The following is a 22436-nucleotide window of genomic DNA, read 5'->3' on the forward strand; positions in this document are numbered from 1 at the left end:
CGAGTTCCTAAGAGTGCAAGAGTCCACACTGAGTTGGAGGTGGAGTGACTTGCCTAGGCAACTTATCTTTTCTTCTAAATACTCTGCACTCTTGGAACTGGCCACATTTCCCTAGCCTGTATCTGTCTCTGTTAAATCTTATTCTGGGGCTGCCCTGGTGGCCCAGTGGTTAAGAATCCACCGCTAATGCAGGGGACGTGGGTTTGATCCCTGCTCTGGAAAGATCCCACATGCCATGAGGCAACTAAGCCCACGCTCTGCAACTACTGAGCCAGTGCTCCCGAGCCCTTGAGCCACAACTGCTGAGCCCACGCACTACAACTATGGAAGCCCAAGTGCCTAGAGCCGGTGCTCTGCAACAAGAGAAGCCACTGCAATGAGAAGCCTGCGTACTGCAATTAGGCAATAGGCCCCACTTGCTGCAACTGGAGAAAGTCTGCGCACAGCAATGAAGACCCAGCACAGCCAAAAATAAACAAACAAATAAACAAATCCTTTTCTGTTACTTAAGGATCATTTAAATAAATGTGAATAATATCTTTACACTTATTGCCAATTAAAAAAATTATTTCTGTTAGCAATGGATCCTGAAGAAACAAAAACAAAATTTTACCTTGTTCTTACTCTTTCTTTTGCTTCTGGTCCATTTTAAGCTATTTAGGAAGACAGACCACAGCAACAATCCTTAGGGGTGATTATATGTATTTGTGGAGGGCAGCTCTCTACAGAGCTGGCAAAGCATCTTGATTTCAATTGCGTCTATCAGAAGAGCCATGTCATAGAACTGCCCTAGGAGGGCTGTTTCACCTGAGTTTACTGCAGAGCCTGGGTTGGGGCATGAATACCGCTTACTTGTATCAGCTTAGCAACCGTGCAGAAATAACAATCAGATCAGATCAGATCAGATCAGTCGCTCAGTCGTGTCCGACTCTTTGCGACCCCATGAATCGCAGCACACCAGGCCTCCCTGTCCATTACCAACTCCCGGAGTTCACTCAGACTCACGTCCATCGAGTCGGCGATGTCATCCAGCCATCTCATCCTCTGTCGTCCCCTTCTCCTCCTGCCCCCAATCCCTCCCAGCATCAGAGTCTTTTCCAATGAGTCAACTCTTCGCACGAGGTGGCCAAAGTGCTGGAGTTTCAGCTTTAGCATCATTCCTTCCAAAGAAATCCCAGGGCTGATCTCCTTCAGAATGGACTGGTGGATCTCCTTGCAGTCCAAGGGACTCTCAAGAGTCTTCTCCAACACCACAGTTCAAAAGCATCAATTCTTCGGCGCTCAGCCTTCTTCACAGTCCAACTCTCACATCCATACATGACCACAGGAAAAACCATAGCCTTGACTAGACGGACCTTTGTTGGCAAAGTAATGTCTCTGCTTTTGAATATGCTATCTAGGCTGGTCATAACTTTCCTTCCAAGGAGGAAGCGTCTTTTAATTTCATGGCTGCAGTCACCATCTGTAGTGATTTTGGAGCCTAGAAAAATAAAGTCTGCCACTGTTTCCACTGTTTCCCCATCTATTTCCCATGAAGTGGTGGGACCAGATGCCATGATCTTCGTTTTCTGAATGTTGAGCTTTAAGCCAACTTTTTCACTCTCCACTTTCACTTTCATCAAGAGGCTTTTGAGTTCCTCTTCACTTTCTGCCATAAGGGTGATGTCATCTGCATATCTGAGGTTATTGATATTTCTCCCGGCAATCTTGACTCCAGCTTGTGCTTCTTCCAGTCCAGCGTTTCTCATGATGTACTCTGCATATAAGTTAAATAAACAGGGTGACAATATACAGCCTTGACGAACTCCTTTTCCTATTTGGAACCAGTCTGTTGTTCCATGTCCAGTTCTAACTGTTGCTTCCTGACCTGCATACAAATTTCTCAAGAGGCAGATCAGGTGGTCTGGTATTCCCATCTCTTTCAGAATTTTCCACAGTTTATTGTGATCCACACAGATAATGAGGTCTATTATTTGTTGAGCATCTCCTATTGGCAAGTGCTTTATATACATTTTTCATTTACTCCTCACAACCCTAAGAAGCTCTCATCTCATCTTCACTTGCCCAGTTTGCTGGACCACTCAGTACTCTCCCTTCCCTTCCAACTACTCATGTATGCCCATGGCTCTTCAATGACTAGAATTTGCTTGTGTACTTCTGCTCCCATCAGCTCACCTGCACGTGTACCAAGAGACAGTTGAGTTTTTTCCCAAAATCTATTTATCCTAGTTGTACTTGCTATTGTGAATGTATCACTTTAAAAAAGTATAACAGAAATGATGATATATGAATTACCAAAAAAGCTAACTGCTCAAAAACTTTGTTACAAGCCTTAGAAAAACTCATTGTTTTACTTTTAAAAATCTATTGTTGAATTCAGTGTTAGTGAGAAAACTATAAGCTAAGTTATAAAAGGAGGAAAGCCAGAATCTAGAAAGATCCTATGGTCTGTTTCTGGAAATGTCGTCAAATTCCAGTTCCATTTTAAGGAAATCACAGACAATAATGCATCAAGGGTGTGATTTATGCACAGAAGAGCAGCCTCAGTCAGGAATGCTGTTCTCAAAGAAAGGACCGTCTCACTATACAAAAGACGGCACGAGAATGTATTTACACATTAAGTTAAAATAATATGTTTAAACTCTTAAGCCTTTTCTATGATCCCCTGCTTTAAATGGCTATTACGATTAACACATTAACTATCTACCCTGATCAAGCCAATTAAGAGGTCACCTCAGTTCAGTTCAGTTGCTCAGTTGTGTCTGACTCTTTGTGACCCCGTGGACTGCAGCACACCAGGCTTCCCTGTCCATCACCAACTCCTGGAGCTTGCTCAAACTCATGTCCATCGAGTCAGTGATGCCATCCAAGCATCTCATCCTCTGTCATCCCCTTCTCCTCCTGCCTTCACTCTTTCCCAGCATCAGGGTCTTTTCCAGTGAGTCAGTTCTTTTCATCAGGTGGCCAAAGTATTGGAGCTTCAGCTTCAGCATCAGTCCTTCCAATGAATATTCAGGACTGATTTCCTTTAGGACAGACTGGTTGGATCTCCTTGCAGTTTAAGGGACTCTCAAGAGTCTTCTCCAATATCACAGTTCAAAAGCATCAATTCTTCAGTGCTCAGCTTTCCTTATAGTCCAAGTCTCACATCCATACATGACTACTAGAAAAACCATAGCTTTGGCAAGACAGACCTTTGTCAGCAAGGTAATGTCTCTGCTTTTTATTATGCTGTCTAGGTTGGTCATAGCTTTTCTTCCAAGGAGCAAGTGTCTTTTAATCTCATGGCTGCAGTCACCATGTGCAGTGATTTTGGAGCCCAAGAAAATAAAGTCTGTCACTGTTTCCTTTGTTTCCCCACCTATTTGCCTACTGAAATGTATTCCCATTTTATAGATGAAGAAAGGAGGTTTAGAGGTCAAGTAATTTGTCCATGTTCACACACCTACTTATTGGTGCAGCTGGAATTTAAAACCAAGTCATCTGACTTCAAAGCCATATTCTTGATTTTGATCAAGGCTGCCTCATCATTTATACTCTAAACTTGAATATCTACAATGCCACTTATAGCCTTATAATTCTCTTTGCATTGTAATGTCTTACTGTGCAAAGGAGAAGGCTAAAGTATAAAATAATCTATTATAGCTTTTCCAGTTCCATATAGGTTTTGCTGGGCCCTTCCAAAAGGATGCATCTCAGGAAGGTTGGCTGTGAAACCAATTTCTAAAGCAAACCTTGTTCTCTCACTGACTCTAACATTTAATTGTAGCCATGGAATTTGTCTATGGGAATGGTCCAGAATTTTGGCAAAGAATGACTACCTCAGGGCATGTGGGAGTTTTAGCCTTTTTCCAATACACAAAAATTCTTTATAGCATTTCCCAGATTTTGGAAGTCCCCTTCCCCATCTCGATACCCTTCTCTTACTTGACTTACACCAGAGATTTCCCGAGACTGTATTTTACCTAAAAGAATGTAGAGGACCAGGGTGTAGGTAGGGGGATGGCAGGAATGATACCGACAGTGTTTAAACACATACCCCAAATTAATAGTTGCTTCTACTGAAATGTATCCTCCTCTGTCACCGTGGAATTCAAGAGTCTCATTTGCTTAATATTAATAATATCAAAGGGGCTTCCCAGGTGGTGCTGGTGGTAAAGAACACACCTCCCATGCAGGAGACATACGAGAGGTGAGTTAGATCCTGGGTTGGGCCCACTTTATTATTCTTGCTGAAGAATCCCATGGACAGAGGAGCCTGGAGGGCTACAGTCCATAGGGTCGCAAAGAGTGGGACAAGACTGAAGCGACAAAGCACACAGCACAACTTATCAAAATGTAAAGCAATCATCAATTAATTAAAAATAAATATAATTTTTAAAAAGAGAAGCTACATTCATGATATATCTTTCCTCAGTGTAACCTAAGTTTATCCCCAGAAATCTTAAAGGTGAGAAAAGAAAACAAAAAAAAAGATTAAAAGATTTTTTTTGTCCCATTATTCATGGATTAAGCCTGTAACTCTAACTCTAAACTCTAACTGTAGAGCTTTAACTATAAATCTTGTGAAATAATAGAAATCCCAAGACTATAGGGCTCAAAAAAAAAGAGTCTAAAAGAAGCCAGCTTGTTCATCTCCTTCCTCCCCTCTTCCAGGCTAGTCCAGTTTAAGTCATTTATTCCAGCCAGAATCCATCCTATTTTTGAAGTATGGTGGGGAATTAGAAACACTACTGCCTTCCTCTGTAGCTCATCTAGTGTTTAATAACTCTCACTGTCATTAGAGTCTAAAAAAACCCTCGCGAACAGGGGCTGGATGGCACATCCTCATGACCCAAGGCACGTGTACCAAGGAGGTCTCTGACTTTTCCCAAGCTGTGGGATCTCTGATGCACAATAAAACAAGCAGGCTTCTTGCTTACTACAGTGTTTTTTCTGATTTTTTTCTTTCCTAAGTCCCAGGAAACAAACACTAGGCATGGTGAGGAAAAGCAAGGTCCTGTAAAACCTTTGGACTCTTGGAAACGGGCAAAGGATCAGGGAGTGGCAATATTGGGTCCTCTGAGATATCACTGAGCCATCTTCACAATGTAGTATCAGGAAGGCCAGGGCCATATTTAAAAAAAGGTTCCCCCAAAGGGAAGGAAGCTGAAGCTAAAAATATATCATGCCAGCTGTTATAAATGCTTCTCAAAGGAAGCAAAGCAACTACAGTTACCTCTTTGAAGAGCAAATGAGGGGTTAAGGAAATAATGGAATTTTTCAGTTGCATGCCAGGTTGGCTACATTTTGGGGAGGAAGAAATTTTCCACTGAGAAAGAAAAATCTGTTGTTAAAAAGACAAAATAATTCCATGAAAATTTAAAAAGGAACTCCAGTAACACCAGTGGCTCTGAAGGCTTAGGATGGAGATGACCTACAGCCAGCAAGACAGAAGTGAGATCTCCAAGCCTTGCCCCTCTTTTCAGTTTCCAGGAGGCCACTTGCCAAGACCTCTTCTTATTAGACCTTCCGAAAGCTGAGTGGTCTCCCTCCTCCCTTTGAATATGTGTCCTGATGGTTTTTTACAGGCTAGTTGGAATGAGCTTGAAGTAGATGGCGGCCTTGTAAGAAAATGAGAAGAGCAGAGAGACAAGGAAGGACTTGAGCCAAATGAGTATTTCTGAAACAGCTGGCCTGGGCTGCCTAAGGGGCTGGTGGAATTGGAAGATTTTTTTTTTTTTTCAGTTGCAGATTCAGGGTTCCCAAAGGAGCCAATTTTCCTTAGATCTACATCACCTCTACTTTTCACCTTGCCTGATGAAGTAGTTTTGTTTTAGGTATTGGCTCTCTGAGGCCCAAGAGCCACCTTTTCATTAAGGGATGGACCCTAGACCCCACAAGAAGGTCGAGAAACAGGATCAAAGCCCAAGAAATATCCAGTATGCCCCAGTAGTTTTTAGTTTCTAACTTTCAATTTTGAAATAATTACAGATCTATAAGAAACTGCAAAAATACTACAGGGAGAGGTCCCCTGTACTCATTCCCCCAGCATCGTCCAAGGTGACACAACTATAGTGTGTTAACGAAACTAGGAAACTGACACAAACATAATACTGTTAATGAGACTACAGACCTTACTCAGATCTCAGCAGATTTTGTACACACTATTTTCTTTGGTATGAATTTGTGCATCTTATTACCTGTATAAATTCATATGCCCACCTCCATAATCAAGATCACAATATGTTACTAAAGGTCTATTAGTACTGAGATCAAGTTGGTAACATGTCACAAAGAAAGGAAGAGTAATGATAAATGTCACTGTGAGGATGATGACAGAATGCTAAACGATCAATATTATCACCAAATATTTAGTGAATTTCCAAGAATACTTTCTCCTATATTTTGGAAATTTGATAATTTCATGAACATCTGTGTAGTGAGCCCAGGAATTTATTAAGTCCCTACTGCTGAGCAAATGTTTCTGGCAGGGCAGGCAGACAGGCTTCAGCTCTTATTGAATTATAGTGGCTGCCTTGAGGGGCATGTTGAGGAGGATGTGGACGCCACATCTGGGCTTAGCAGGACACAACCATTATCTAAGAGATGCTCTACCACGAGAGAATGGCAGCTGAATACATGCCAGGAATTTGCCATCTCCAATATTTCTGTGACTTTTTGAGGGTGTTCTAGGTGTGAGGAAAGAGGGATAAAGAGGACAAAAACCCCTGTTTCCAAGGGGTTCATAATCAGGAAGGGGAGGCAAAGATGTCAACCAACAACTGGAGCACAGAATGCTTGCTACATGGGTTAGCGCAAAGTGAGCATACTTGGGGCATATGACTTCGATGGTCTGTGACATTGGTCAAGTTACTCAGCCTCTCTGTGCCTTAGTTTCCTCATCTGTCAAATGGGGATAACAATATTAGCCACATCATGGAGCTACAAAACTTCAATGAGTTAATATTTATGTAAAGGGTTTTGAAGAGTACCCAGCATGTAGTAAACACTATGCAGTGATTAGTGTTAATTTACTTTTTGTAACCCATGGTACCAAATTTTTTAATATATAGCTTTTACTAGCATAAAAGTCAACTGAGGTTAATAAAAGAAATACTGAGATTCCAAGAATACTTTCTTGTATTCTTCATCTATAGTCTCAAGCTGTACCATGAGACTCTAGATGAAGTAGACAGCTCAGATGGAGCATTCTGGAATAATTTTTGCAACCCAAAGTTTCTGAGTTTTTACCTCAGATGAGGCTAGCAAAGGTTGGCATGTTTTCAAACCCAAATGTAAAGCATGCTAAGAAAAATCAAGTATTATCAACAGTTTGAATGAAAACAGGCTCCTTTCATTTGTAACTGCAGCATAGTTTTTCTCCCAGGTCAAAGTCCACCAGCAAAGAGTAGAAAATGGTTAGAAAGTCAGTCTGGGGCAATGGAGGTGGTTCTGACCTCTACACAGCAGAATTCTGTGGGCTCTTAAGAAAACCTGGATGGTTCTTTTCCTCAAAGATTTTTCTATAGAAGACTTGAGACAGAAAGAAAACCTAGAAGTGCTAAGCCAGGCTCTGGGCACACTGCATGTGGAGTTGCTTGTGATGGCCAAAACAAAGCTGACTAAGACTTGTGTATAATTCGTGACAGCCAATACCTTGGTCCCACAGACTCATGATGAAGAACCTGCATATTCTTGCTCTCAGTCATCAGACCCCTGAGTAGACTTAAAAAGAGAGTTAGGTACTGAAAGCAGATTCTTCCCTCTCGTCTGAAACACCTTGATGCTATCCAAAATGGTGCCTCAGACTCTAAACGGTCCCAACCCATTCCTCTCCTATCTCATGGAGGAAAAGGCCCCCCTCAAACATCCTGTGAGATCTCCTTTAACTTCTGCAGTCACTAAAAGGCACTCTCTCCTCTGTCTAAATGGATAAAAATAGGTTGATTCTTATTAAATTTGGGCATAGTTTTTGCCTCCTAACCTTAGCCTCATCTTAATCCCTTCCTTCAACAACCTGCATGATTTTATTTTTTAATGCATCATTTTCTTCATCTCAATGTGCAAGCACCTTCTCAAAGTCAATAGACATTCAAAATCAAACTTATAAGCTAGTTTCTTGCCTCTTATCTCACTGGAATCACTAACTCAACTGTATTCATCCCTTAAAGGCCTATCATGTGTGAAGCACTTCCAATTGATCTCTAAGATCTCTCTTTTTTCTCCAGTGGTAGTTATTTTATTCAGTGGTAGTTGGCAAGGTACTTTCTGCCTGTGTCCCCTCTGCCTCTGTTTCCTCTTCTTCCTGGGCACACAGTGAGACTACATCTACCACATTCCCTTGCTATTAAAAGTGGCCATGTGACAGAGTTCTAGCCAATGGGACGTGAGTGAAGCTTATCTGTCCATGAAATCTTCCCAAGAAGACCTCCCCCATCTCTTTCTCCTTCCTGTGGTTTGACAAGCCTGGTCACTTTGGGCTACATGTGGTGAAGATGGCAGAGACATGTGACAGAGAGAGCCTGGGTTAATGAATAACTGCTTAGAAGAATATCACATGTCAATCAGGGACACCTGTTCTGGACTTTACATTAGTCAGAAACAAACTTTTTTGTGGGTTTGTTTCTTTTAGCAGCAAGGACTACCCCAAGAGATCAATGAAGGGTCCCGTCTCCTAAGATCTCTCTCTTAATAAATCCAATGATCACTTCTTGGTTCTCATCTTATTGGACCTATCAGTAGCATGTGAGTCAGTTGACCACTTTTTCCTACTTGAAACCTTTTCTTCATTGCCTTGCCACACACACACACTTGACTTTTCTCCAACTTCAATGGTTTCTCCTTGATTCGCTGCTTCTTCCCCTTTTCCCCAGCCTTCATGATGATGTGCTCAGGCTCAGTCCTCAGTCTTCTCTATCTGCATCTCTACCATGGTGATCTTATCTCATAGTTTCATAATTTTAAATACCACCCATGTGCTGGTAACTCCCAAAGGTCTATCTTAGGTCAGTCTTCTCTCCCAAACTGCATGCTCATATGTCCACCTGCTTACTGGACATCTCTGATGGTCTAACAGATGTATAAAGTCACCATATAGGACACTGAACTTCCAACATTTTTGTAAGCAAAAAACCCTGGAGTCCTTCTTGAATTCTTCCCCCTGACAACTCATTTATTCTGTCAGGAAATCCTATTGGCTGTACTTTGAAAATACATCTAGACTTTACCACTTCTCTCCCCCTCCTACTGTGGCCATCCTGGTCCAAGTAATCAACAGCTTGCCTGGATTACTGCAATAGTCTCTTAACTAGTCTTTATGTTTCTGTCCTTGCCCTGGTATAATCTATTCTTAACACAGCAGTCAAAACAATCCCCCTTAAAACACGAGCCAGACCACATCGCTCTTTTGCCAAAAACCTTCCGAGGGGGTTGCTTAGAGCAAAAGTCAAAGTCCTTGCAACAACCCACAATATCCAGCACGATCTGTCCCTACCATGGTTGTCCACCTCACTCACTCATTTTTAGCCAACAACCTTGTTTGCTTTTTCCCAAACAAGCTGGCACTTTTCTATCTTGTGATCTGAACCCTTAAGGCCAAACCATTTTCTATTGCAGTGAAATGGTCATAGCATATTCAAGGCCCCCTAGACCACTCTGCATGGCCTGGGCTCAGGAAAAGTACAATGCAAATGAGCACAAGAGTCTGGGGAGGGCAGTTAATGCTAGTGCTTTGCTATTCATTGTCTTACCCAGTCCCTCTCATTCATTTAGCAGACACTTACTGAGTGCTTACTGTTGCCAGCCCTGGCCAGGCATTCACATACATAATCTTATTTACCCTCACCACAACCCTCACAGGTAGATATCATGAATGTTTCCACTTTGCAAGTGGTGACCTTGCTCAGACAGGTGAAATAACTTGGCCGAATTGTAGGTAGCTAATTGCAGGTCTGAGGTTTGGATGGACCCAGGAAGCAGTGACACCAAAGTCTTTTTTCTGTTTACTTTGTCAAGCTGCCTCCCAGGTGCTCAGGAGATATTTGATAGAAGCATTGAGTGAATGAATGACCCAAAGGACTGCAGTTTGGATAAGCACAATTTAGCTACTATCGACAAAGCAGAGGAGTAAAGCAATGACATTAAGGTTTTGTTAAAGAGATGTTCTTAAAATACAAGTGTTGATATGACCCAAGTGTTTGAATGAAACTTCCTGGAGGAAAGATCTGAGCTCTTATCTTCTTTACTGATGCTCTGAAAAAGGGCTCTAATTCCTTTTGTAATATGTAATCTTTTTCTAATATGTAATCTTCTTAAACCTCCTTTTTCAGCTCAAGTACTATACTAGACTCAAAGGCCTAGGAGACAATGACAAGCATCTAAGCACTTCCTTCCCATCTGCTGGGCTTGGTAGCCACAGTGAAATATAAAAGTGACAATCTGATAACCATCTCAAATGTACTAATCTTATCAAGACCTGACAAAAATGTGTTACATCAGCAGAGATGGAAATGTGATGACCCCAGACTAATTTCAAGATGGATGACATAAAACTCAACCCCTTAAAATACAAAAGACCAAGTTTTGAGACGGCAGGCAGCCCAGAGCTTGCATCTCTCCTAACTATCAAAGAATTTTGAAACAATTAGTAGATTCTGTCATTAACCCAGAAAACTCGGGCCAAGAAGCTTTGTAGTCTCAGCCTGCATGTGTCTGTTTGAATAGTTCAAGCCATCACTTTCCATCACACAGAGGTTAGTGAAACTGTTTCCTGGATTACTAGTTTGTGAAAAAAAAAAACTGTCACAGAACCTCTTACACAATAAATTAATGATGCAATAATCACCTAATTCCCCAAATATGCAAGTTATCAATATCTAAATGTGAAAACGGAGAAAAGAATTTTAAAACCTTGTATTGTGGCATTATCAAAGCAGTAGCTGAAGTATTTCTTTGATTATTTCACTGAAGTACTGTTTCAATCAATGTAGTGAAAATTCCACACACTTACGTATTTAAGAAAGCCATTTAAAAAGGCCCATTAGCCCCAAGATCCATGTGGAGGCAGAGGCCAAGAAGCTGTCACTGCCAATTCTTCATACTCTCAGATCTTTTCATTGAGAGTTCCTGCCTGTTGACAGGCACACACAGTCTAACTGCGAAAGCTTTTCCCCAAGAAAGTTATCTCGGGCCTGACACTGTCTTCAGAGACACATGCAAACGAGCATCAAGGATTCTCTTCAATGGTGGGCCACTCTCCCACGCACATACAGAGGCGCCAGCAGCATGTATTCCACTTTGCTCAGCCTAAGTGGGGAGCCACAGAGAGCCACCAGACCCAGGCCTGGCCCCATCTGCGGGCAGAGTACTTTGCTTTTGTGTCCAAAGAGCAGAGGGCTGCCCTCTGCTCTCCCCTCTGGCAAAGCCGTTCCTGCCCCACCTCTCCTAAGGGGTTAGACTGAGCGAGAGAAGGCCACAGCATTCACACCAGGCCACAGACAGAGCAGCATTCTCAGTTAGCAAACCTGCTCCCCCTGGTCAGGAGGAAAAGTGACCCTGACAACCGGGGATTAAGACAAGGAGATGCAAGGGAGGGAACATTCCAGGGTGAAATTTAAAAAAGAAAAAAAAGAAAGAGAAAGAAAGGAAGGGGGAAAAAAAAGAGAAAGAAAGGAAAAAAAAAAGAAGTGGAAAAAGAAAAGAAAATGCACAAAGCCCATGAGGCTGTCTGGTTAAACATGGGTTAGAATCAGGTATAGAGCATCACACGGGAACTCAGTGTCTTGGCAAATCCAAAAACCCCAGGTAAAAGGTACTGGGTGAAGGCATTTCTGTTTGTGGAAAGCGGAAGTTTCCTTCTTTCACCACTTAATCTCATACTTAATTTTTTCTTTTTTTAAATCTATTTGTAACCCAAATTTAAACCATCAATCATTTTTACCTGCCCAGGATTTTTCTCTTTCAGGAGTTGAAAGAACAACAAACACGGGGTCCAAAGAGCCCTTTCCCGCAGCCAATTCCAATCAGCCCTTCTCTCCCAGGGTTACGGGGTGCCCAGAGCAGACATTCCCAGCGGGACATGCCACACACAGCAAGTCACCAAACCAGACTGCACTAAAGGGCTTCTGGGGGACTTACTTGTACTTGTGCTGGTTCCAATCGTATTGATTGTGGTGGGGACGGATGAAGATGAGTAGAGGGGCACGTGGCCGTTCTCACACCCCAGACTTTTGTCCTGCCAGTTGGAGGCGTTGATGCAAATCCCAGAATCCCGAGAGTTCTGCCACCCATTAAGCTTGTCATCGGAGTTCTGTCTTTGGTGATAGTAGTGCGTCTGCCCATAATCCACAGAGTCCGAGCGGCCTCGGTTCTGGCCGCCAAAGCTGGTCGACGTACGGTCCTCCAAGTGGTTCAGCCACATGGCCAAAGCACTGCGGTCTTCCAATGAAGTGGCCGGATGGATCAAAGCATAGGACAGCAGCTGCCTGCTCTCCTCGATGTGCTGGTTGTGTTCAATGGAGTGTGCCAGGATTTTGGGCAGCAGTTTCATATACTCTACTTTTGCGTCGAGGTTTCCTGGCTTCAGCAAAGGCAGGTGAGTTAACAGGAGGGAAATCACTTTATCCTTGGATTCCTGTTGCCATTGGTTAATGATTCCTGAAAAGGAAAACAGGCAGGGCAAATAAGCAAATACACCACCATGGCACCAAGCACCACACTATGGCACCAAGCAGCACACTGTATAAAGAGAATTCCTGGGGCCTGGAGTCTCAGTCTAGGCACCCTGGCTAAATTTTCTCAAAGCAGCCTCTGCCTCGAGTGGAGATCTGACCTGAGGTTGTCAGGGGGTGCTGACTTCAGTGAAACACTAACACTCTGAAATGTTTGGGTGCTCAATCTAACTCTAATGCAGGTCTCCAAAGAGGCTATGACCATTTTGGTACAAATGAATACAATTTACAGCTATTTTATTTCTTAGGATAGTCTAGGCATACCCTCAGATAGGGGAATAAGGAATAAGAAAATCTCCATGGAAAAATGAGTAGAATTAAGGGTCCATATTGTAGCGTCCTCAAAGGCAAGGCTGCTTTCCCTTCCCTAGACATCCCTGGAAAGTGGATGGAGCCCTGGCAAGTGCATTTGTGTGAAATGGGTAAAATCTCCTAGACGGAGAAATCTATCAGGAAAAAAAGATGCCCCTCATCTGGGCGAAGCCTGCACCTTCCTCATGAGAAGCTGACTCAGAAATCGACTGTGATCTCAAAGCTAGAATCAACAATGGACCCAAGATGGGTCCAGCAGCATCTCTGATCACACATGCTAAGCAAGCTATTTTTCTTTAAGTATAGAAGGTCTGTTTGGTTATTTTTATTATGGTAAAATATACTTTTTAAATATACTTAATATTTACCATTTTAACCATTTTAAGTGTACAATTTTGTGGCATTAAGTACATTTACATTATGGTACAGCCATCACCACTCTCCATCTCCAGATCTTTTTTATCTTTCCAAACTGAAACTCCATATCCATGAACCACTAACTCCTCATTCTCCATACCCACAACCCCTGATGACCATTATTCTACTTTCTGTCTCTATATATTTGACTACTCTACTTATCTCATATAAGTGGAATTGTAAATTGGGTTGGCCAAAAAGTTCATTCAAATATTTCTTAAGATCTTATGGAAAAACCCAAATGAACTTTTTGACCAACCCAACAGTATTTGCCCGTTTATGATAAGAATATTGCACTTAGCATAATCTCTTCAAGGTTCATCCATGAAAATGTTTTCAACACTCTTACAAGGAATTCCTCTTATTCCCGACTACTCAAAACATAAACTTCTTGCCTTTGGGTAAACATGGATTACCTAATGGTAATGTTAGTTAGTAACATGGAGTAACTAAACAGGGGCTTCCCAGGTGGTACCAGTGGTAAGAATCCGCCAGCCAATGCAGGATATGCAAGAGACATGGGTTAGATCCCTGGGTCAGGAAGATCCCCTGGGGAAGGAAATGGCAAACCACTCCAGGATTCTTGCCTGGAAAAAATCCCATGGACAGAGAAGCCTGGCGGGCTATAGTCCATGGGGTTGCAAAGAGTCAGACACAAGTGAACACATACACACACACAAACATGGGTTAACAGTACACTTTGCCTTAACTGGCCTTTAAGAAGTAGTTTGTTCTGCAGACTGATAGCTATCCATGGGACCTGGGATGATAGGAAAGAAAGCTCCCTGCCAGAAAAGTCATTCCTAATACCTAAAGACCTGAACTCTGGCCCACTGATGACTGTATAAGGGATAAAGCTTTCACAAAGTATCTGCAAGGTTGAAAAGGCATTTCTGGAATTTAGCAGAAGGGCTTCATAATTCTAGTGAGGCACAAACACATCAGACCAAGCTCAAGAGTCAGTGTTGATCATGAGCTACAAATGCACCAGCTGCGTATGATAAGGCCTCTCAAGAGGAAGGAGTATATTCAAAGAACAATATCAAGGGAGGAAGGCATGGTATGTCATAAAAGAATGTGGGCTTCAGAGTCAGGCACACAAATCCCAGCTCTGCCACTTAATCGGCAATGGAACTTTGGTAAGTTCCTTAACCTCTCTGAGCCTCAGCTCCCTCATCAGTCAAGAGTGCTACCAACAGCACCTGCCCCTCCTTGTGTTACAGGACTAAATGAGGTAATGTAACAAAAAGACCAGTCAAGTACTTGATGATAGAAATAATTCCTTCTATTTGTCTCTGCCTTAGTCAGGCCCACGTTAGAGTCATGTTGGGTGGTTTCTGATACCAAGTTTTAAAAATAATAGAGGCCAGAGATGATCCAAGAAAGGCCATTAACCATTATCAGAGTTGATATAAAGCTACAGTAATCAAGACAGCATGGTACTGGCACAAAAACAGACATATGGATCAATGGAACAGAATAGAGACCTCAGAAAGAAACCCACACACCTATGGTCAATTAATCTTCAACGAAGGAGGCAAGAATATACGGTGGAGAAAAGACAGTCTCTTCAGCAAGTGGTATTGGGAAAGTTGGACAGCTGCATGTAAATCAATGAAGTTAGAACATGCCCTCTTACCACACACAAAAATAAACTCAAAATGGCTTAAAGACTTAAACATAAGGCATGATAACATAAAACTCCTAGAACAGTATACAGGCTAAACATTCTCTGATGTAAATCATCCAGTGTTTTATTAGGTTAGTCCCCCAAGGCAATAGAATAAAAGCAAAAATAGACAAATGGGACCTAATCAAACTTACAAGCTTTTGTACAGCAAAGAAAACCATAAACAAAACAAAAAGACAGCCAACGGACTGGGAGAAGTATTTGCAAATGATGTGACTGACAAGGGATTAATTTCCAAAATACTCAAGCAGCTCATACAACTCAACAACAAAAATACAAACAACCCAATTAAAAATGGCCAGAAGACCTAAATAGACATTTCTTCAAAGAAGACATACAGCAGAACAACAGGCACGTGAAAAGATGCTCAACATCACTAATTATGAGAGAAATGCAAATCAAAACTACAATGAGGTACCACCTCCCCCAGGAGAACTGCCATCATTAAAAAAGTCTACAAACAACAAATGCTGGAGAAGGTATGGAGAAAAGGGAACCTTTCCTATACTATTGATGGGAATGTAAGTTGGAGCAGCCTCTCTGGAAAAGAGTATGGGGATTTCTCAAAAAACTGAAAATAGAGTTGCCATATGACCGAGCAATCCTACTCCTGGGATACATGTTTGTACAAAACTATAATTTAAAAAAAAATTACATGTACCCCTATGCAGAGCAGCACTATTCACAAGGGCCAAGACATGGAGACAACCCTAATGTCCATCGAATGATGAATGGATAAAGATGTGGTGCATATATACAATGGAATACTACTCAGCCCTAAAAAAGAATGAAATAACGCCATTTGCAGTAACACGGATAGACTTAGAGATGGCGATACTAAGTGAAAGACAAAGCCCATGATATCACTTATACACGGAACCTAAAATACGACACAGTGAACTTACAGACAAACCAGAGACAGACTCGGAGAACAGACTTCACGTTGCCAAGGGTGAGGACGAGAAGGGTGGATTGAGGGTTTGGGATTAGCAGATACAACTTTTATATATGGAATGGATAAACAACAAGATCCTACTGGATAGCGCTATACTCAATATCCTGTGATAACCCATATGGAAAAGAATATGAAAAAAGAATGTACATGTAGGTAAATCTGAACCACCTTGTTGTACAGTAGAAATTAACACATTGTAAATCAACTACCCTTCAATAAAATAAAATTTTAAAAAATTATCAGAGTTGGCAGAGGTAGAAAGTGAAAAGGTCAAAGAGCTTATAACTGAATATGAAGAGATGCTTTACTTTTTTCAAGTAGGGATTTCATAAGGAGATAGACAGTCAACTACTTGAAACAGAAGTCTTCAAACAAGCATGAGAGAAAAAGATTGGATGTGGAGAATAAGTGAAGTGCCAGCATGACAAAAGACTCAGAAGAGTCACCAAGGAAGGTTCTACAACTTCCATCTTGGGGGCTTGAAGAATCGAGATAGATGATCCAGCTAAGCAGTCAGATAAAAATATAATGCAAGCCACATGTGTAATTGAAAATTTTTCTAGTATTAAAAGGGGGGTTTCCTGGTGGCTCAATGGTAAAGAATCCTCCTGCCAGTGCAGAAGACGCAGGTTTGATCTCTGGGGCAGGAAGGTCCCCTGGAGAAGGAAATGGCAACTCACTCCAGTATCCTTGCCTGGGAAATCCCATGGACAGAGGAGCCTGGGAGGCTATAGTCTGTGGGGTCACAAAAGAATCAGACATGACTTAGCAACTAAATAACAACAACAACAGCATTAAAAGAATAGTAAAAAGAGGAGGTGAAATTAATTTTAACGATATATTTTATTTAACCATTATACAGTTATATATATCACTATATTATTATTTTAACTTGCAATCAATATAAAATTATTGATGAAACATTTTGCATTCTTTTCTTTGTACTAAGTGTTCAAAATCCTGGGTACATTTCATATTACCAAAGGCAATCTACAGATTCAGTGCAATCTTTATCAAAATACCAATGACATCTTCACAGAACTAGAACAAATAATTTTAAAATTTGTATGGGAACACAAAAGACCCTGAGTAGACAAAACAATCTTGAGAAAGAACAGAGTCAGAGGAATCACACTTCCTGACTTCAGGGTGGGCAGGCGTGCTAAGTCACTTTAGTCGTGTTCGACTCTGTGCAACCTTATGGACTTGTAGCCTAGCTGGCTTCTCTGTCCATGGGATTCTCCAGGCAAGAATACTGAAGGGGGTTGCAATGCCCTTCTCCACCCTAGCTTCAGACTATACTACAAAGATATAGTAATCAAAAAAGTATGGTACCAGCACAAAAATAGACACACAGATCAATGGAACAGGATAGAGTCCAGAAATAAACCCATGCACATATGGCCAATTAATTTACAACAAAGCAAGCAATAATATACAATGGAGAAAAGACACTCTCTTTAATAAGTGGTATTGGAAAAACTGGACAGCTACATGTAAAAAAATGAAATCAGAACATTCTTTAACATCATACACAAAAATAAACCCAAAATGGATTAAAAACCAAAAATGTAAGACTGGAAATGATTAAACTCTTTAGAAGAAAACCTAGGCAGAACACTCTTTGACATAAATCACAGCACTATTTTTTCTGGATCCATCCTATAGCAGAGGAAATAAAAGTGAAAATAAAATACACAGGACCTAATTAAACTTTTGCAGAGCAAAGGAAACCACTGACAAAATGAAAAGACAACCCACTGAATGGGAGAAAATATCTGCAAATGATGTGACCAATAAGGGGTTAATTTCCAACATATATGTATGTATATACACAGTTCATGCATCTCAACATCAAAAGAAGTTAAAAAATGGACAGAAGAACTGAATAGGCATTGTCCCATAGAAGAAATACAAATATCAACAAGCACAAGAAAAGATGCTCAATACCACTAATCACTGGGGAAATGTAAAAAAAAACCACTATGAGATATTACCTGTCAGAATGGCTATCATCAAAAAGACTACAAATAACAAAAGTTGGTGAGGGTGTGGAGAAAAGGGAATCCTTGTACACTGTTGGTGGGAATATATACTGGTGCAGTCACTGTGAAAAACAGCATGGAGCTTTCTCAAAAAACTAAAAATAGAACTACTATATGATCCAGAAATTCTACTCTTGGGTATATATTTGGAAAAAAAAAAAACCAAAACACTAATTGGAAAAGATACATGCACAATGTGCACAGAAGCATTATTTACAGTTTTCAAGGTGTGCAAGCAATCTAACTATTCATCAACAGATAAATGGATAAGGATGTGGTGTATACACAATGGAATACTACTCAGCCATAAAAAAGAATGAACATGGGTGGACTTGGAGGGTATTATCTAAGTGAAATAAGTCAGACAGAGAAAGACGAATACTGTGTGCTATTTCTTATATGTGGAATCTTTAACAGGACAAACTAGTGAATATTAGAAAAAGGAAGCAGACTCAGATATGGAGAACAAACTTGTGGTTACCAATGGGGAGAAGGAAGGGGAAGGGGGAGTACAGGGGTAGGAGATTAAACTATTACACACAAACTATTATGTGTAAAATAAGCTACAAGAATATCTTGTACAACACAGGGAATATAGCCAATATTTTATAATAACTGTAAGTGGAGTCTGAACTTTAAGAATTGTGAACCACTCTATTGTACACCTATAACTTACACAATATTGTACATCAACTAATTTGTTTTTTAATCCAAGGTGCACTCTGTCACTGACAGCACATCTCGGCTTGGGTTAGCCACAGCTGAATGCCCAGAGGCCATGTGTGGCTGGTGGCTACTGAACTGGCTAGCATAGGGCTAGAGACATTCAGATGGGGAAGGGGGTGGGAGGGCACAGATGACCTCAGCAGGTCCCTCCAAGGTTCCTGACTCTATATTTAGCAAATTGCCACCTGACACAAGACAAGCCTTGTGCATTCCAGTAAGTATATAGACTTTCTTTTAAAGTTGCTTTAGGAGATGAAGAAATCACCAATTCTAATTTTCTCATCGATACATTTCCAGCAAACACCTGGCATGTTTTACATTATGGATATGCTTAGGATGAAGATAAAGTCTATTCATTAAGCCCAAGGAACTAAAGAGTCACTGGCAAGCAAAAGGGCCTGAGAAGAAGGTGAATCTATGCCTGATGCCAACGTTGATCACATGTAGCCAGTGCATACCCTGGAAAATGGATGTTTAAAAATGAAATTTGGGAACAAGCTTTAATACAAATCCATGAGGCTAAGGGACTCCCTAGCTTTTTGTGAGGTCACTTCCCTGTTTGGGTAGTCCACCCTTCCACAAAAGGTCAGCCTAAAAAAATCAGAAACAAAAACAAAATGGAAATAGGACTCAGAGTACAAACTGAACATCTGATCTCCATGTAAGCCTGCTCTGCCAGGGATTAGCCTGGGATCCAGGGAAGGAATAAGCACAGCAAAGAGGAAAAGAAAACCAAGAGCTGCTGACCCTGGTCCCTTCCAGGCCTGAAATGCTCCTTTCTCTACCTTTGGGACAGGGCTGCTTGGATGCTGTGGGGCTATGGCGTGGCCAAGAAGACAACTATGACTTTTATTTACTGCCTCTGGGAACATGGAAATACGATGGCCTTCTGACGGCCAACTGGATCAAACTGTTTCTGCCACTGCTCCAGCTGCCATGCTGACAGCTAACAGTACTCAATGTTTGCTGTGTGCTAGGCACTCTTCTAAGCTCTGTGCATGCAATTCCTCATTCAATCCTCAGATGAAGCTTATGAGACAGGTCCTATTACAGTGTTACTTTATGGATGGGGACACAGAGGCACAGGGAGGTCAAGTAACCTGCCTCCGGTTCCCCAGTTAGTGAGGAGGCAGAATGAGGTATGCAAATTAGCATAAAGATACATAATGACTATTGTGCTAGAGGAGCTTGGCTGTAAGCTAAATACATTAATATTTACAATACATAACTAATTATATACTATATATATAATTATATACTGCATATATAATACATATGTAATTATATAACACATTAAAATATAATTATATAGCATGTAATTACATACAAATTGTTTATGCTTGAATTATATTTACAAATATAATAATGCAGAAATATTAAAAGAATACATGGATCAGCAGAAGAGTTGGGTCAGCTACGGAAGAGTAGAAAAAAAGAAGTTACAGAGGACAGTGTACTTTTTGTGGTTTTAAAATACATCCACTATGTCTTTGACAGTCCTCTCCAAAAGGTGGAGCCAATCAACTCCTTCTAGATGCAGGCTGCAGTTAATGAATCACTTCTATCAAATGGAATGTGTTAATAGCGGAAGCAATAGGGTGTGACTTGACGAACTGGGTTATAAGCAGCATTGCAGCTTTTCCCTTGCTCTCTCTTGGGTTACTCATTCTGCGGGGAGCCAGCGGCCATGTTGGGAGGATACTCAAGCAACTCAGTAGGGAGGGAGGTCTGATGGTAAGGAACTAAGTCCTGCTACCAACAGCAGGACCAACTTGGAAACTGAATTCCTGGCCCCAGTGAAGCCTTCAGGTGATTATATACCACATCTTGAAAGACCCTGAGTCATATTCCTGATCCAGACAAACTGTGTGTGATAACACATTTATGGTTGTATTAATATTAAGCTTCTAAGTTGGGGTAAAGATAACCAATACACCTATCCAAGTGCCCCTCTAGGAAAATGGAAGTCTTAGCCCTTTGGCTTTGAGTAGTTCTGTCCTCTGAGTAAAGTCATCCTCATTCTGAGCTAGACTCATGAAGCTCACTGGTTGCCACTAAATGCTCCCCTCACTTACTGTCCCTCATCCTGGTTATCTGCTCACCAAACAGCTTCTTGGCTGTGATAGCACTCCAGGTACCTTCAGGGAGAGGATGAGCTGACCATACAAGATGAGGGATTTCTAGATTCTGTGATGATGATGGTTTTTAGGGCCACTTAATAAGAGGTTTCTGATTATGATGTATCTTCCTGTGGAGCCCTTCCTGTGCTGATTATATGGACGGTGAGTACATCTTCTCCCTCTGAGAACATGAGGTCCCTCCTCATGGTGCAGGGTCTAGTTCCCTGCTTTCTAGGTAGTACTGAATCAACCTCTCAGGGGAGTATTCCCAGGGGCTAACAAGAGAGAGAATCTCCACCCTCAAATAGAAGCCAAGCAGGCATGCAGGGACTTGGGACAGGAATGGCAGGTCCTGCCCGGTTGCCCACTGGCTTTCTTTGTAGCATACACACCACTTTCCAGGGAGAAGGGGCCTTTACTGAGATGTGTATTCAAGGGATTCTCCTTATTGAGAAGACCCAGGAATCTTCAAAATGTTCAGTCAATCACTTCCATGATGCAGTTTCTATTATTATTCACGCCAATATCACCCTAGTCAGTCAGACAGTCTAGAAAACAGAAGTCCAAGAACAAGGTTCAGTCTCTTCTCAACTCTCCTCTATTACTTCCTCTAAATATTTCCTCTATTATTCCTCTGGATAAGAAGCAGAGATAAGAGTTTGCTGGATGTCTTAGGTGAGCAAAAGCTAATGATTTATAATGTATAAACTGGTGACATATGAGTAGTAAAAAAAAAAAAATCCTGAAAGAGCTATAATTAAAGACCATGAGGATTAGGAAACTGTCCCAGCGATTCTTGGAGTGACAAAGAATGTGTTTAAATACCAAGTCTGGTATTATTACTACACAATGGTATGTCAATGTTTAAGGGCTCCAGTTGTTAGTAAATTACCCTTAAATTGCTATTTTATTATACCCTTGTTTTCAGTTTAATAACATTTACCATAAAAGGGTTTCTCACAAGTGTATTTAGGCAATTTGCTCATGCGAGAAATGGCTGGAAATTAAATGCACACATTCAAGAACTACAGGTTAAATAAATGTGCTAAAGGCAGAAATACCAATGGGTTTTAAATGGTCAAATGCTCCCTGGAAGAATTTGTATTACAAACTCAATCCTAGAATATCATGTAATAAGGGCTTCTAAAGGCAGTACATCTCTGCACAGATCAGGGACAGGGCAGCAGGAACACGACACATCATGAATGTGGCAGGGAGGGGAGCTGAGAGGGCACCTAAAAATTTTGGGGGAAAATGGCAAATACCAACATGGCAAAGGATGAGATTCCTGTGTCGGTACTTGCATTTGCCTACTGTCTCTCAAGCGATCCTCTTGAGCTAGAGATGGCTAAAGAAACATCCCCATCATGTGGGGGAGCCCAGCAAAATATGTGGATTAGCCCAGCTGTGATGGGGGACCCAGATAACATGGGGTTCCTGAGCTCCTAGAACTGCAAGTGG

The 22436-nt window shown here is 41.4% G+C and overlaps 1 protein-coding gene across 3 annotated transcripts in view; it reads right to left on the bottom strand.

The window, feature by feature from the left end:
- The window catches only part of SAMD4A (sterile alpha motif domain containing 4A), a 222222-nt gene that overhangs the window by 72925 nt on the left and 126861 nt on the right, over positions 1–22436 (bottom strand). For all 3 annotated transcript variants that reach the window (XM_086320605.1, XM_086320604.1, XM_086320606.1), the window contains one exon: positions 12118–12636. In XM_086320605.1, coding sequence (XP_086176731.1) covers positions 12118–12636 — 519 coding nt within the window. The remainder of the gene's footprint in view (positions 1–12117; positions 12637–22436) is intronic.

Source organism: Bos grunniens, chromosome 10, assembly GCF_055505025.1.
Source record: "Bos grunniens cultivar Pamir isolate PY7600 chromosome 10, Bosgru_T2T1.0, whole genome shotgun sequence".
Classification (NCBI taxonomy): domain Eukaryota; kingdom Metazoa; phylum Chordata; class Mammalia; order Artiodactyla; family Bovidae; genus Bos; species Bos grunniens.